At 35.0% G+C, this 15,359-nt stretch overlaps 2 protein-coding genes across 9 annotated transcripts in view; one reads left to right on the top strand and one right to left on the bottom strand.

Annotated features, from left to right (window-relative positions):
• LOC147840416 (uncharacterized) overlaps window positions 1–15,359 on the top strand; it is a 976,031-nt gene that overhangs the window by 469,777 nt on the left and 490,895 nt on the right. The window lies entirely within an intron of this gene.
• Window positions 11,020–15,359, bottom strand: part of LOC147840421 (uncharacterized) — a 35,220-nt gene continuing 30,880 nt past the window's right edge. For 7 of the 8 annotated variants that reach the window (XR_015512195.1, XR_015512196.1, XM_087288284.1 and 4 more), the window contains exon 4: window positions 11,020–11,681. Coding sequence is in view for 5 of the 8 variants with exons in the window: in XM_087288284.1 (XP_087144410.1) it covers window positions 11,498–11,681 (184 nt within the window). In the remaining 3 variants the exon portion in view is untranslated. Of the gene's footprint in view, window positions 12,491–15,359 lie in introns of all 8 variants that reach the window. The other variant, XR_015512197.1, reaches the window with a different exon arrangement.

A 15,359-nucleotide genomic window follows, 5' to 3' on the forward strand; every position in this document is an offset into this window, starting at 1 on the left:
TGAAGCGACCATGCGGGTGCTTGCTTACATCTTTGAAGTGATAAAAAGTCAGCTTCATTGTTTACACTATACGCTTTGCCTGTGGTTTTAGTGACAAATCTGTTGTCATGCCCCATAAATCATCCAGACGTGTGACAGTGATTGCTACGAACTCTACTATAGCCAACAAATGGGGTGTTGTTGAGCAGCGTTTGAGTCACACACGTTTAACCTCTAAGCAATCTCGATTTAACAAGAGGCCTGGGTGAAGTATAGCGATGGAGGAATCAGAAGTGGCCCGCAGCTAGAGCGCTTCAACTTGAACACTGGCCACAAGGGCAAGCGCTTTGACTCTGGGTGGGTTTGGGGCAGCCAGATCAATAGTTGAGACGTCAAATTGAATTGAGGTCAGTCTTTGTGCATGCGAGGTCTCTCGGTTTTGGCTCACTGTCAGGACGCCAGCTGCTGAAGCGTAGCTCCTGCCCTGCGGCCGCTTCCGGAAGCACACAAAGACTGGAGCGGCTTTTTTGGGACCATTGCTTGTTAGGAGCAATTATAATTACTGTATTGCTGTTTTATTCTTTATTTTAAGACTAAAATTGCTGTGCATTTCAGTTTATTTTCAGTTTCTTTTTATTATTAATGGTTAATAATAATAATAATAATAATATCAATAATAATAATAATAATAATAATAATAATAATAATTCCTTACATTTATATAGCGCTTTTCTGGACACTCAAAATGTTTAAAACATTTTTGGGGGGAATCCACAAAGTGTACAGCACCTGAATGACACGACGGAAGCCATATTGCGCAAGACCGCACAACTAACACCAGCTGATTGGTGGAGAGTTATAAAGCCAATTATGATATGTGGATGGTTAGGAGGCCATGATGGACAAATTTGGGATTTTTAACAACCACAGAAAGTCGGGACTCTGGTTTAACGTCTTATCCGAAAGATGATGCTTACTGAGCAATATACTGAGGGATAAGGACCCACACAGTCCACAGGTTGTGCGCCCCCCGCTGTTCTCACTAATACCACTTCCGGCAGCAAACTAGCATTCCCATATGGTCTCCCATCCAGGTACTGACCAGGAGCAGCCCTGCTTAGCTTCAATGGGCAACCATGTCAGAGTAGTAGAGAGCTAGCTGCCGGTGTTAGCTTTAGTTTCTATTTTGTGAACACATTTCTATTTAGGTTTTATTTACATTTAGTAGACACTTGCAGCGAGGCATTCAGCGATTCAACAGAAAGAGGCATTACACACAAGAAGTGCTAATTATACAAAGGAACCGTTTGTGCTCAGAAAATTAAGTGATTTTATTTACTTATTTTTTAGAGAGAAGAATGTTTCTACAGGTGGTTTGTCAAACCCTCTCACCTGTATGAGGCTCACTTCATGAATGCACAATTTATTTTATACACAATTGCTTTAGCTTAGTTTTTATTTTGTAAACTTTTCTATTTAGGTTTTATTTACATTGAGTCATTTAACATTCAGCAAGGCATTCAGCGATATAACAAGAGGCAATATACATAAGAAGTGCTAATTATACAAAGGACCTGTTTCTGCTCAGAAAATTGTTTTAATTTACTTTTGTTTTTTTAGAGAACAGTGTTTCTACAGGTGGTTTGTCAAGCCCACTTACCTGTATGAGGCTCACTTCATAAATGCACAATTTATTTTATTTTTTACACATATGCTTTTGTTTAGTATTTTTATTTTGTCAACGCATTCGATTTTTTCTTCCTTTTCTTTTTTATTAACAGATTTTCTTTCAAATTTAGATTTACCTGAGTTAACTGAAAATGTCCAGTGTTAATCGAAGTTAAGTGTTTGCACAGCTTACATGAATTCAAGACCACACAAACGCAGCTAATGGTAAACAAATAAAACTGAAAATGATGAAGAAGTGAAATTTCATTTTAAAGATCATGTGGTTAAACATGTCTAGTATACATTTTTTGGCCAATGAAAAAAGTTAAAACATGATTTATGTTTATATACAGTAATTATGATCTTGACTGATCTGCTGATAAAGAATGAAGACAAACATATTTATATTAAAGATAATATATGTGGTTAAACATGTCTAGATTACATTTTTTGCCAGATTTTTAAATGTTTAAAGTTTATATAGAGAAATCATGCTCTTGACTGATGTGCTTGTCTGTAAAAGGTGTTTCTCTAAACAGAATCTCTAAACTCTAATCAGATTTTCAACAGAATGAGTGCTATTTAATTCTAAAAACAATTATTTGTTCTAATCATTATTTCATTTCAGTTTGTTTTCTGAGTGTCAGTTAGTCATTTTTTGTGATTTTTTTATTTTTATATTTAAGTTAGCGAATATGTTTTTGACCAATAGTTTTAGTCTTTTCATTTACTAACATAAACTTGTTTAAGAGTGCAAAAAAAAAAAAAAAAACCTTTACTTTTTTATTATTTGAAAATGAAACCCATTTTCCAAAGCCTGGAATCAAAACCCTGGCCAATCACAATCCCATTAAAACTAATGAGTGTGACTAAAATCAATTCCTCCAGCAACACCAAAACTCCTAGCCATCCTAACAAAGTCGTCCACCCTTCGTATAGCTGCTATAAAAATGTAAAAAGGGGCTGACGAGGATTTGTGGCAGTGGCATCAATATTGATGTGGGAGAAAGTCCCTGCAAAAACCCAGTTAAGCCACGGGGCATCAATATTGATGGTGCCCCAGGGCAACTCTCAGATAGTGATTACACCAAAGTGCAAGCATTTTATTATTACCCACCCGAAAGAAATGGAATGATTTGTAAACCTTCACCCCAAATTTGATGTTTTAGATTCTGAAATGGTGATTCAAGAGTGCTGCTTTCAATATCTTCTCTTATTTGTGTAATGATTCAGAACTTTGACTATGTTTACATGTACAACAGCCAACAATAATGTGGTTATTTCCATTCACTCATTCAATAATTTTCCTTCGGCTTAGTCTCTTATTTATTAGGGGTTTTTATTTACAGTGCGTTTATCTTCTTTTTACGTTGTATTTAATGATCCCATTGTATAAAAAAAGAGCATCATGGAAAATTTGCTGAACTGTTTGTTTTGTGTTCCACAGACGAAAGTCAAAGACGTTTGTCATTGCATGAAATTAAGCAAACAACTTTGATGTTTTCCTTTAAGCTAGATTTATTCTTGAATGAGTACACCCCATTTTGAAAATCAACATTTTGATCCATTTTTTAGTGAATATAGGTCCTATATTTTGGTGCAGTAGAACAAAACAGATACATTTATTAAAATAATATTTAATAAGTCATCAAACATTTTTAGAAATAGTAAGATAATACATTTATATTTGTGTGAAAAATTGCAAAATTGCAAAATAAAAAAATTCACAGCCTTTGCTCAATACTTTGTTGATACACCTTTGGCAGTAATTACAGCCTCAAGTCTTTTTGAATATGATGCCACAAGCTTGGCACACCTGTCTTTGGCAATTTTGCCCATTCCTCTTTGCAGTACCTCTCAAGCTCTATCAGGTTGGCTAGGAAGTGACAGTGTACAGCCATTTTCAGATCTCTCCAAAGATGTTCAATAACATTTAGGTCTGGGCTCTGGCTGGGCCACTCAGGGACATTCACGAGTTGTTGTGAAGCCACCCCATTAATATTTTGGCAGTGTGCTTTGGGTCATTGTCCTGCTTGAAAATGAATCAGATGGAGCAGGTTTTCATTCAGGATGTCTCTGTACATTGCTGCTTTTATCTCTCCCTCTATCCTGACTAGTCTTCCAGTTCCTGCTGCTGAAAAACATCCCCACAGCATGATGCTGCCACCACCATACTTCACTGTAGGGGTGTTATTAGCCTGGTGATGAGCGGTGCCTGGTTTTCTCCAAAGAGTTCAAATTTAGTCTCATCAGACCAGAGAATTTGGTTTCTTATGGTCTGATGTATGGCGTGCACACCAGACGCGGAATGCGCATCAAGCGCGAGTGATTTACATGTTAAGTCAATGCAAACATGTGAATAGACATCCTGCGGCACGATACACGCAAATGACGCGAATTGTGCGGCGCTATAGGCGCGAATTAAGCATTTTGCACGTTTGACGCGCGTTTCGCGCAAAATTGCTCAAATTCGAAAGTCTGAACTTCAGCGGACATTCACCCCTCGTTAACCAATAAGGAGCTTGCTCTTGTGGGGGCATGATTGTGACGTACACCTGTTGTTGGTGTCCGGGGGGAAAGCCTCCAGCCGACACCGACAAAAAGGTCATCAAACTGGGCTGGGCTCAGTCAGAAGCACCGCTGAAAGCCTTCATCATCCAGGGTAAGTTTCTGGGGGAGTTTATGAGCCCACAGAGCTGGATGCACCTCTGAAAGAATCTAGTGGACTCAGACACGGCCTTAAACGTATCGACGCTGTTTTTCAGCCTTCATAAAGCACATAAACAGTTATTTTCTCAATAAAATCCATGTTAGCCATTTAGCTATGAAGCTAGAGTCACCGGGCAGACAGAAGCCCTGCCCATCACGCGGGTCTGTTCTGAAGTGAATTTGATGCGCGAATGAAGCGGGGTTTGACGAACAAATAAAGCGAGTAAACTCAAATATTCAAACGGCTATTTACGTGCGAATATCGCGATTAATCCTTTATTGGTTTGTGCTTTGACATGCACTGTCAACCCTGGGGCCTTATATAGACAGGTGTAGGCCTTTTCAAATCATGTCCAATCAACTGAATTTACCACAGGTGAACTCCAATCAATGATCAGTGGAAACAGAATGTACCTGAGCTTAATTTAGATCTTCACGGCAAAGGCTGTGAATACTTCTGTACAAGTGATTTTTCAGGTTTTCACATTGTCATTATGGGGTATTGTGTGTAGAATTTTGAGAAAATAAATGAATTTAATCCATTTTGGAATAAGGCTGTAACATAAAAAAAGTGTGAAAAAAGTGAAGCACTATGAATACTTTCCGGATGCATGGTATACCACCAATTTATTTAATTCCATTAAAGAAAGTCTAATAAAAAAATAAAAAACCTAAATCATGATCTGAGACAGCTCCAGTCTTTTCTAGAAAGGCTGTGTGTTTTTTGTTCTCCATTAGCTCAGTTGTTTATTTGGGTTCACTCTAAGGCTTTATGAGTCACATTCTGAACTGATGCCCAGTGACACACTTTGCATTAAAAGTTCACTGATCCTGGTCAATTCTATAAGAGTGGACAGAGCGATTAAAGCGTCCCGGATTCGCAGGGTTTTTCTTGGCTGCGTGTTTGCCGGCGTATTTCCCTGGGGGCTTTTCTTCTTCCCGTTTCATTATGATTTCCATACTCCACATTAATGATATCATGCTCTCGGTGTTGCCGACCCCTCTGCTGGAGCATAGATATGATTACAGTGATGCAGTTTCTGGGTCAGTAAGTTAAATATTTCAGATGGTTTATTTTTAGGCACGTCTGTTTCCACTTTGTGCTCGTTCTCCCCCCCGTTTTGGCTTCCCTCAGTTTCTCTCGACCCCCCTCCTTTCTGGCTGTCTTGGCTTTAGGCACCATTTGACCTAGAAAGTCATCATCACATGGCCTTAAGGTCTGTCAATGTTACCCAGAATCTGGATGTGCCATTAGCACAAAGAGTGGCGTGGGGAGGTTTAAGAGCGTTTTCCTCTTGATTCAAATGTGCTGGGGTCCATTTGTGCATGAAAATGCTTTGGTTTATTTAAAAGCATTTCTTTTGCATTAAAAGGTGTTTTTAATTAAATAGCATATCATTAGAGTGGGACGTTAAATTCAGAAGTCGGACTGAAAAATTCATGACATTCATTATTTATTTGCATTTAATGTGTCCCCATTTTTGCTGTAATGGCAGCTGACATGAGCCAAAACCTGAAGACCCACAAAGAGAATTAACTTGACTATCTGCTGACTTTTGATTAAAACAGCTGAAATAATACTACACATAATTACTATATAAATACATGCATGTGCACACAAACACACACCATACACTCAAAATATTTAGGCCTAATATCCATCCTAACATACTATTTCCATTCATTTGGATTAGATACTTTTCATTATCCGTCGGTTTAGTCTTTATTGAGGTCACCTCAGCAGAATGAACCGCCAACTATTCCAGCATATGTTTTACACAGCGGACGCCCTTTCAGCAGCAAACGCAATACTGGAGACAACTATACACACTCATTCACTTACACATTCATACACTGCAGACAATTTTAGTTTATTCAATTCACCTATAGCACATGTCTTTGGACTGCAGGGGAAACCAGAGCACCCGGAAGAAACCCACGCCTACACGGGGAGAACATGCAAACATCCACACAGAAATGCCAACTGACCCAGCCGGGACTCGAACCAGCAACCTTCTTTCTGTGAGGTGACAGTGCTAACTACTGAGCCACCGTGCCACCCATTACATACTTATAACATAACTAATTAAATTTATATGATTGATAATTGTTAGTTAAACATAAATGCAACTAATAAGTAATTTTAAATTTAAAAAATATATATTTATATATGAATAAATCCAAAGCGTTTTAAATGCTTCTTTTTCATTCATCTATTGTGTGGAGTGGGGAGCTGCATCAATTTTGTCCCCGAATATTAAGTAAGCCAATCTCATAAAAGAAGACTAACTGCTTTTTCTACAGCTACAGTAGATATACTTATATTATAATCATATCTTTTAACAGGTTAAACTGAATAGTTTTGATCTAATAGTTATCAATTTTAACAGATTTAGATTGATTCTACGCAATCTAAAAACATACATTTTGTAGACCTAATTGGCTACTTTTAAATAAATACAAAATATTTGTTTTAATAAATACTATTTTAATAAATTCTCTAAATTATATATTTTTTCTCCTTTTTTAACAGTACTTTTACAATAAACTAGCTAAATAAATTTTAAAATACTTATAGTAATATTCATTCAATCGGTAATTTTCCTTCAGCTTAAACCTTGCCTAATTACCCTAACCTGCCTAGTTAACCTAATTAACCTAAGCCTTTAAATGGCACTTTAAGCTGTATAGAAGTGTCTTGAAAAAATATCTAGTAAAATATTATTTACTGTCATCATGGCAAAGATAAAATAAATCAGTTATTAGAGATGAGTTACTTAAACTATCATGTTTAGAAATGTGTTGAAAAAATCTCTTCTCCGTAAAACAGATATTAGGAAAAAAATTAAACATGGCGGCTAATAATTTTGACTTTAACTGAGTGTCTGTGTGTGTGTGTGTGTGTGTGTGTATCACTGAAAAAAGTGTTGCATGCAGAACTGATGCAAACAATTTATGTGTTGAATTTAAACAAACACATAATGTTCAACTTAATTTGTTTGTTTAAATTCAACACAAATAAATTGTTTACAACCATTTAATGTAAAAAATTGAGTAAATCCAAGGAATTATCTTTGAATAAATTTTTCAATTTCAAATTGGACCCCTCCGACCATATAAAAACATAAACAGATTATTTGTTTTTTAACAATAAATTTACAATAAACTATCTAAACAAATCATTTTTAAATTGTAATAGTATTAATTCGACTAAAACTGATACCAATTATTTTCTTTAGACATTTTTAAATGCAATATTATTATAATATTTATAATCTAAATGATCCATTTTACATTTTTTACTAAATCTACTTAAATTAATTAATTAGTTGTTTTTTTAATAAACAGATAATTAGTACTTCTAGTGTTTATAATAATATGAAAATATTGTAAAAAAATAGCATATATATATATATATATATATATATATATATATATATATATATATATATATATATATATATATATATATATATATATATACACACTTATTTATTATTAGCTTAAAAACTGATTTAGTGCCACTGGTAACACTAATTAAAATATATATTTTAAAAATGATAAATTATCTAATTTATATATAATACTAATACTAATAATAATAATAATAGTTTTATTTGAAACACCTAAAACTTCTTTTATAAAATATTTAAATTCATGTTTAATTTAGTGTCTTTCCAAAGTTTTGAATGCCAGATTTCATGTGCATCCCAGAATCGATGTGATCTCAGTGTTTGTCTTGTACGGATTACTTACAGTGGATAACTTCATAAATGACTGTAGTGTTGAGTTTTAGCCAACTTTTGATGACTTTTGCATGCACAAATCCTCACATACAGGCCTGTACTTGACAAATAAACAGTGCATGGCCTCTGCAGAGCTGCACATTGATTGCTGAACTTTGTGTAGAGCTGCAGTGACACCAGCACTGATGGATCTACATTAGATCACAGTCATATTCTATCGAGTCGTTCTGTACAGTAAGGGCAGGGTAATTGTTGCACAGATGACATGCCATTGAACTGTTAAGAGAACGGGAACGAGTTGAGATGAGATACAGCGTTCGGTCCTTGTGGCCTTTAGGCAAATTTCCTATCATGTGTTCTCCACACTTCATTTCGACAATTGATCACATCTGCCACTGTATGCTGTGAGCAGTTACGATCTGCATGTTTGATCAATTAACTGATTTTTAAAGGAATAGTTCACTAAAAATTGAGGGATCAGAGGATATCAGGATTAAATACACCATAAAACTGACTGTTTTCTATCAGCATACATCACACAGATACCTATGGTGCTGCTGTTATACATTTACAATTGAAGTCAGAATTATTAGTGAATTTGTATTCCCTAATGATGTTGAACAGAGCAAGGAATTTTTCACAGTATGTCTGATAATATTTTTTCTTCTGGAGAAAGTCTAATTTGTTTTATTCCGGCTAGAATAATTATTTTTTTTTTTTAATCCAATTTAAGGTCAACATTATTAACTCCCTAAAGCAATATTTATTTTTGATTGTCTACAGCAGGGGTTCCCAAATATTTCACCATAATATCACCATAATATTTTAATATGGAAAAATGGGTAACAAAAAAAATGTATCCATTCAAAGCAGTCAAAATATACGGTGTGTGGCTTTTTGGATTTTGCGATTCGATATGCACAAAATGAGGCTCGAAGTGCCTTTTGTGGGATGCTGGCTGTAACTGTGATAATTTTTTGTTGACAAAGATACTCTTCTTTTTTTAGAAGATAACATGATCAACCTTTGCTGACATATTCAGAATGTTTCGTTGTCAGGTGTCGTTTAAGTTTTAAGGGTTTCTAAGCATAAAAGACAAAGCAAGATTTCCTCACCCTCTGGACCTCTGCCGGCAATAACTAAGATCGAGGTAGGACTGATCATATTTTCTATATGGCTCCTTTTTAGATTTGGTTTGATCTGAAGACGTATCAGAAGTCTGCGACACCTTTAGTTTTAAAAACTTTTCCATTTTACCAAACACTTCGTGGCTATGAGTGCTGCACTCTACTGATGTAGACACGTGACAGTTCAACACAAATGAATCTGACTCAGTCATTCAATGAATGCTGATTCAGAATTTTTCAGCTCATGTGTTTTAACCTAAATGATTTATGTGAAAAACAGAATCATCTCTAAAGAGTCGTTAGCTTGTTATCATACTGGTTTTGATTCAGCTTTCAGTTGGTCAATGGAGCTGTCTATTTCAGTTCCTCAAAATAGCAACGTGTCAACATTGCGCCTTAACACATCTGGTAACAGTAGACGAGCCGTCCACACGGAGGTAAGCGGTCAGCTGATAAGCGCAAAAAGAGACGGCATCATACCGCCCCGTAGCGTTAATTTTAAAAATGAAATGTAACCTCTGGCCAGGGGCGGACTGGAACAAAAAAATCTGACCTGGCACTGTAGCCACACCAGGCCACATTACCACACCAACACAGCCCCACACACAGACATGCACATTAACTACTTACATTAGTGTACAGATGGTGAAATTATATAAACAGTACCAAATGTAATAATTATTTAAACATTTAATGTGACTAAAACAAAAACAACCCATTTATAAGAAAATTATACATGCATTCATTTCATTTATTCCTTTTCTTTTCGACTTAGTCCCTTTATTAATCTGGGCTCGCCACAGCGGAATGAACCACCAACTTATCAAGCATATGTATTAGGAAACACATACACTATGGACAATTTAGCCTACCAAGTTTACCTAAAGTGCATGTCTTTGGACTTGTAGGGGAAAGAGAAAAGAAGATGCAAACTCCACACAGAAACACCAATTGACCCAGCTGAGGCTCAAAAAAGTGACCTTCTTGCGGTGAGGCGACAGCGCTAGCCACTGCGCCAATGCGTTGCCCCCTTTCGAAAATATTTCAGTTATTTTTTGCATTCGGCAGAGTCTGTTTTCTCTGAGTTTTTGGGTACCGCCTTTCCTTTTTTGCGGTCCATCTCTGACAATTAGCTTGTGTTGCAATTACTGTTTGTTTGACATTCTTGCTAGATTTTGATTACGTCCGCGTAACCTCTGATTAGGTTGGCCCATCTTGAAACCAGCTGCCCATTGTCGATTGGGCCAAATGCTTAACTTTTTAAAATTATTATTACTATTATCATCATCATCATCATAATCATCATATTCACATATTGAAAAAGATAAAAGCTGCCTGCATGTAAAAACAATACATACAATTTTTTTTTTTTTTTAAGAAACTGACCGGCCCACATTTAAAAAATGGTCCGGCCCGTCTGGCATTTGCCAGAAATGTATATATAGGACTACATTTCAGAATGAACCTATGTTGGTTTGTTAATACAGTGAAATGTGACCCAAATTGTTACCTATTTACTTATATACTTGGCTTAATATAATAGTCAATATGTCATTATAGTCCACAAAGTGGCACAAATGGATTTGCTATTTAAACAAGGTTGCGCAAAACATGAAAATTACAGTTGTGCTGGTCTGAAAATAGCAACAAATAGCACCAAACACATCTTGCACCTTTTTGCGCTGGGTGTATGATAGGGCCCCAAGTCTCTTAAGGAAGGCACCAATTCCCCACTCCTCCCCTGGTGCCGCAGAAATGGCTACCAAAGACTAAAAACCAATTTAACTTAATTTACTCACAGAACTTATTTTATTGACACTTAGATCTTTGAATTTGCAGACAATTTGCATTCACACAATAACAGATTACATGATAAACGATAACCAAAAAGGCAAAATACCTAAAAGTTAACTAACCAAACCTTATTTTTATACATTTTTACCATCGGGTTTTGACACTTCGAATGCCCTCAAATGCCATCTTAGCCTTTGCGTCTTGATAACTGGCTTTCAAAAGCGTAATTAATTGCAATTGTAGCATGAAGTTGAACACCAGAGAGAATCGAGGGGCCCGTCTGCTCATCATAAATTACACATGCACCGAATTCATTAGTCTGTGTACTGTTTTGTCTTGTGCCCTCAGCTTTTTTCATCGCAGACACGCAGCGATTTGAAGCCGGTTCCACAGAGCTTGATTGTGTCTGTGCCAGCGCCTCACAGAAGCCCTATCCAACTTCTCACCTGCAGCATTATGTTGTGTGGATCTCACTCAAGGGTAATTGGGAACTCGCATTCTGGGACCGGCTCTGGCTTTGTTGGCCCGGTCGGGTGCACTGACCCGGATGTGTGAGGTCGCAGTCATGTTAATTGGCGCGGGGTGTTGCAGCTGCATGATTCGCCGTGTTTTTCCACGAGTCTGTGCGTGTGGAAATTGCCCATCGGAGTGAATAAATCTGTTTGCAAAGGACAGCAAAACACTATTAGAAGCAAAACACAAGCTGATTTTAAAAGAATTCAAATATTTGCAGTGTTATGGAGGTTACTTTAAAAAAGAAATAGATTACAGATAACAAATTACACTATTTTAAAATTACTTTATAAAAGTACAGTAACTGATTACATCTGATTACTTTTAAGTTTCTAATGGATATTTTCAAAATGGATATTTTCATTATAACTAAATCATTTTCAAGCATTTATACCAAGCAGGTGTGAACTTACAGTAGCCTAGCTCTGTTTACTGTTAGAATTTCTAAATCTTTCATCACTTGAATTAAGATTATATTAATTTAATTTTAAACCACAGCCACAACAAAACCAAACCTTGACAAAAACAAAAAAAAGCTTACTGTTGTTACAAAATCTAAATGTTAGTTAGTTGAGCAGGGTGTATTTTGTGGCATTTGCAATAAAAAACACGTCTAAGCTATTTTTGCAATTTTAATTTTTAAATCGAAGCAACTTAAATCCAAGTCAGTCATATCTTAGTGATCAATAGAACTGTCAATGAAACATATGAAGCAGAATTGTTCAGTTCAGTTATTTACTGCAATTAATATGCTGTACTTTTTTACATTTAACAGAAAACAATTATAGCATCTAACAGCAAAAACTAAAAATCCAACAAAATCAGGTGTTACACATTTAAAATACTCTAGTAATTTATAGTAAAGGGAAATATTTAGGAATGAGCATTATATTGCATATATATTTACAACTCTTTATTATTAAATTACACTACATAATGTAATATCATTAGTAACTATTATTAACTAATAGGAATTACCATAGTATACTTTAGCTTTTACTACAGTAAACTATATACATACATAATGAAAATAATCCATCGAATAAGGCTTTAAGACCAAACAGAATCATTTGCCGGCTGTTGCTTCAGTGGGACTATAATCTGATGTAAGAGAAGTCTTCTTTCACTACTGTATTGTTCTTAAACAAAGAAAACATTTTATAGGTAACTAAATCTTAGACTTGGACCTTATTTCTGAAATAAAAATGAGCAATGAAAAGGTGTGAAGCACCAGAAGTGGACCATATTAAATTAATTTGAATATATTTTTGCTATTGCTGATTTCCAGCAATTTTTAAATGTGCTTTTTTTTTTTACCAAAGAGGCTAGTAAAAACAAAATTGAAGAATGAATTATTATTGTATTATTATTATTATTATTATTATTACTATTATTATTATATTTAAATTATATTTTTTATTGAAATGGCCAAATTGCGACTGAAGAAAGTTGAAAGTGCTGGCCAGTTTGTTTTTTGTCTAATAAATGATAGTAGGCTACAGTTTGTTGACTTTAAAATTTTAACAGATTGCTATTTTTCCTAACGATATATGATGTAATAAATTTGTATTTTAAAAATTAGTCTTGTTTTAATTTTTTTAATTGCAATTTTTAGGAAGTATTTAATATTTAATAACATGTACTGTATGACAACTACCTGTAAGTCAATGGAAAAGCGGTCATTCCTTGCACCATCTGGTGGCTATTGTGTAAAGCACAGAAAGTTTTTATGTTTTATTTTTTACATTTTTTTATGAAGAGGTGGCTTTTACTGCCGCAGTATTGCGTGTGACTGCGGTTGACAAATTGCAGTATTGCACATGCAGAAACGCGTGTTCTCAGTAGCCATATCTGTATATGTATATATATATATATATATATATATATATATATATATATATATATATATATATATATATATATATATGTCATTATCAGATTCTCTCTTGCATTATATTCAACATTATATAGACTAGAGTAGTTATACTGACACTGTTAAACATTTATTCTTATGTACAACACTTTGTGTTCGCTATGAAAGAAAAAACATATAAAATGATTGTCGTAATTTTAACATGTTATAAATGTTATAATGTGATGATCATTTAAATATGTGCGGTTTTGGTTTCACTTTTCAGTGCCGAGAGTGCTCATGTCGTCAATCTGAGAAAAAAACATACATGAAAATCATACTTCCCGCTCAGCTCCCTAACGATTGCTCTGTGCAACAAACTGAACGTTATTTACAACTTTATTACCTATTATTCTGTTCACAACAGTAGACAGCATTTGTGGGCAGGCACACGTACTCTTGGTAGTAAACAAACAGTGCATCAGCTCGCATGTAATCTCACGGCTGTGAATAAATCAATACATTGAGACAGTAATGACAATTTTGGGTGAAATACCTTATAAGAACAGTATGTGATGCTTTCAACACCATTTAGAGGGGTCCACGTTGCCAACGCATGTAAAAAACAATGTAAAGACTTGTGAGGCCGCCTTAATGCTTCTCTCCTGAACTTGAAAATATGATAGGCTGAATCATAGAAATGCTGGATTAAGATTGTGTGGAGGGTCGAATCGAGATCGCAATCTTTTTTGATTAATAGTGCACTGCTAATCACTTCATATAAGTATTGTTTTTTTAGCACCTTCAGATATTTTAGATGTTCAAATAGTTGCTTCTCGGCCAAATATTGTCCTATTCCAACAAACCACACATCAATAAAAGGCTGAGCATCAATCAGTTTATTCAATTTTGTCCAGTGTTGGGCAGTAGCGTCGCTACAAGTAGTGACGCTACTAGCTTAACTACATTTCTCAGTAGTGTAACGGTAGTGTCGCATCTTTCTAAATCAAATAGCTATTCAGTAGTGAAGCTTTTTTTTTTTTAGTCAAGTAGCGCAGTAGCGTCCCCACAAGCTACATTTGACCAATCATGTATCAATAAGCAACGGCACCGACATTCACTGAGCTGTGAAATCGATATTTAGCCGATGAAAGTTAATCCATATGATGGCAAGAATGACGATTTCTTTTTCTATCCGTTTTACGGTGGTCGACAACAAACTTTTTGGTGCGTTACTGCCACCTCTCATTCCGGTCGGTGATGTCGCAAACCAATTAGGCTAACACAAGAAATTTGCTTGATGGAAATGAGGATTGCTTGATGAGTAGGAGAGAGGAGTTATTTCTGAAGCATGATTCCTCATGACTATACCTCGAGCAGTATATGTTAAGATGCAATAATGTTAATCCTGATGCTGTGCTCAAAAAATACATTAGTAATTTAAAGTACGTACTATATTTTTTGTTAAACTACACAATAGTTTCAAGTGAAATAAATAGTTTAAGTTTATATATATATATATATACATACATACATATATATATATATATATATATATATATATACACACACATACTTACATACATATATATATAAGGATGTTTAACAGATTAAGGAAGTTTTTACAGTATGTCTGATAATATTTTTTATTCTGGAGAAAGTCTTATTTGTCTTATTTCAACTAGATAAAAGCAGTTTTTAATTTTCTAAACACCATTTTAAGGACAAAATTATTAGCCCCTTTAAGCTGTATTTTTTCTCGATAATCTACAGAACAAACCATCGTTATACAATAACTTGCCTAATTACCCTAACCTGCCTAGTTAACCTAATTAACCCTTTAAATGTCACTTTAAGCTGTATAGAAGTGTCTTGAAAAATAGCTAGTCAAATATTATTTACTGTCATCATGACAAAGATAAATTAAATCAGTTACTAGAAATGAGTTATTAAAACTATTATGATTAGAAA

This window comes from Danio rerio, chromosome 16 (assembly GCF_052040795.2).
Source record: "Danio rerio strain M-AB ecotype USA chromosome 16, GRCz13ab, whole genome shotgun sequence".
NCBI lineage: Eukaryota > Metazoa > Chordata > Actinopteri > Cypriniformes > Danionidae > Danio > Danio rerio.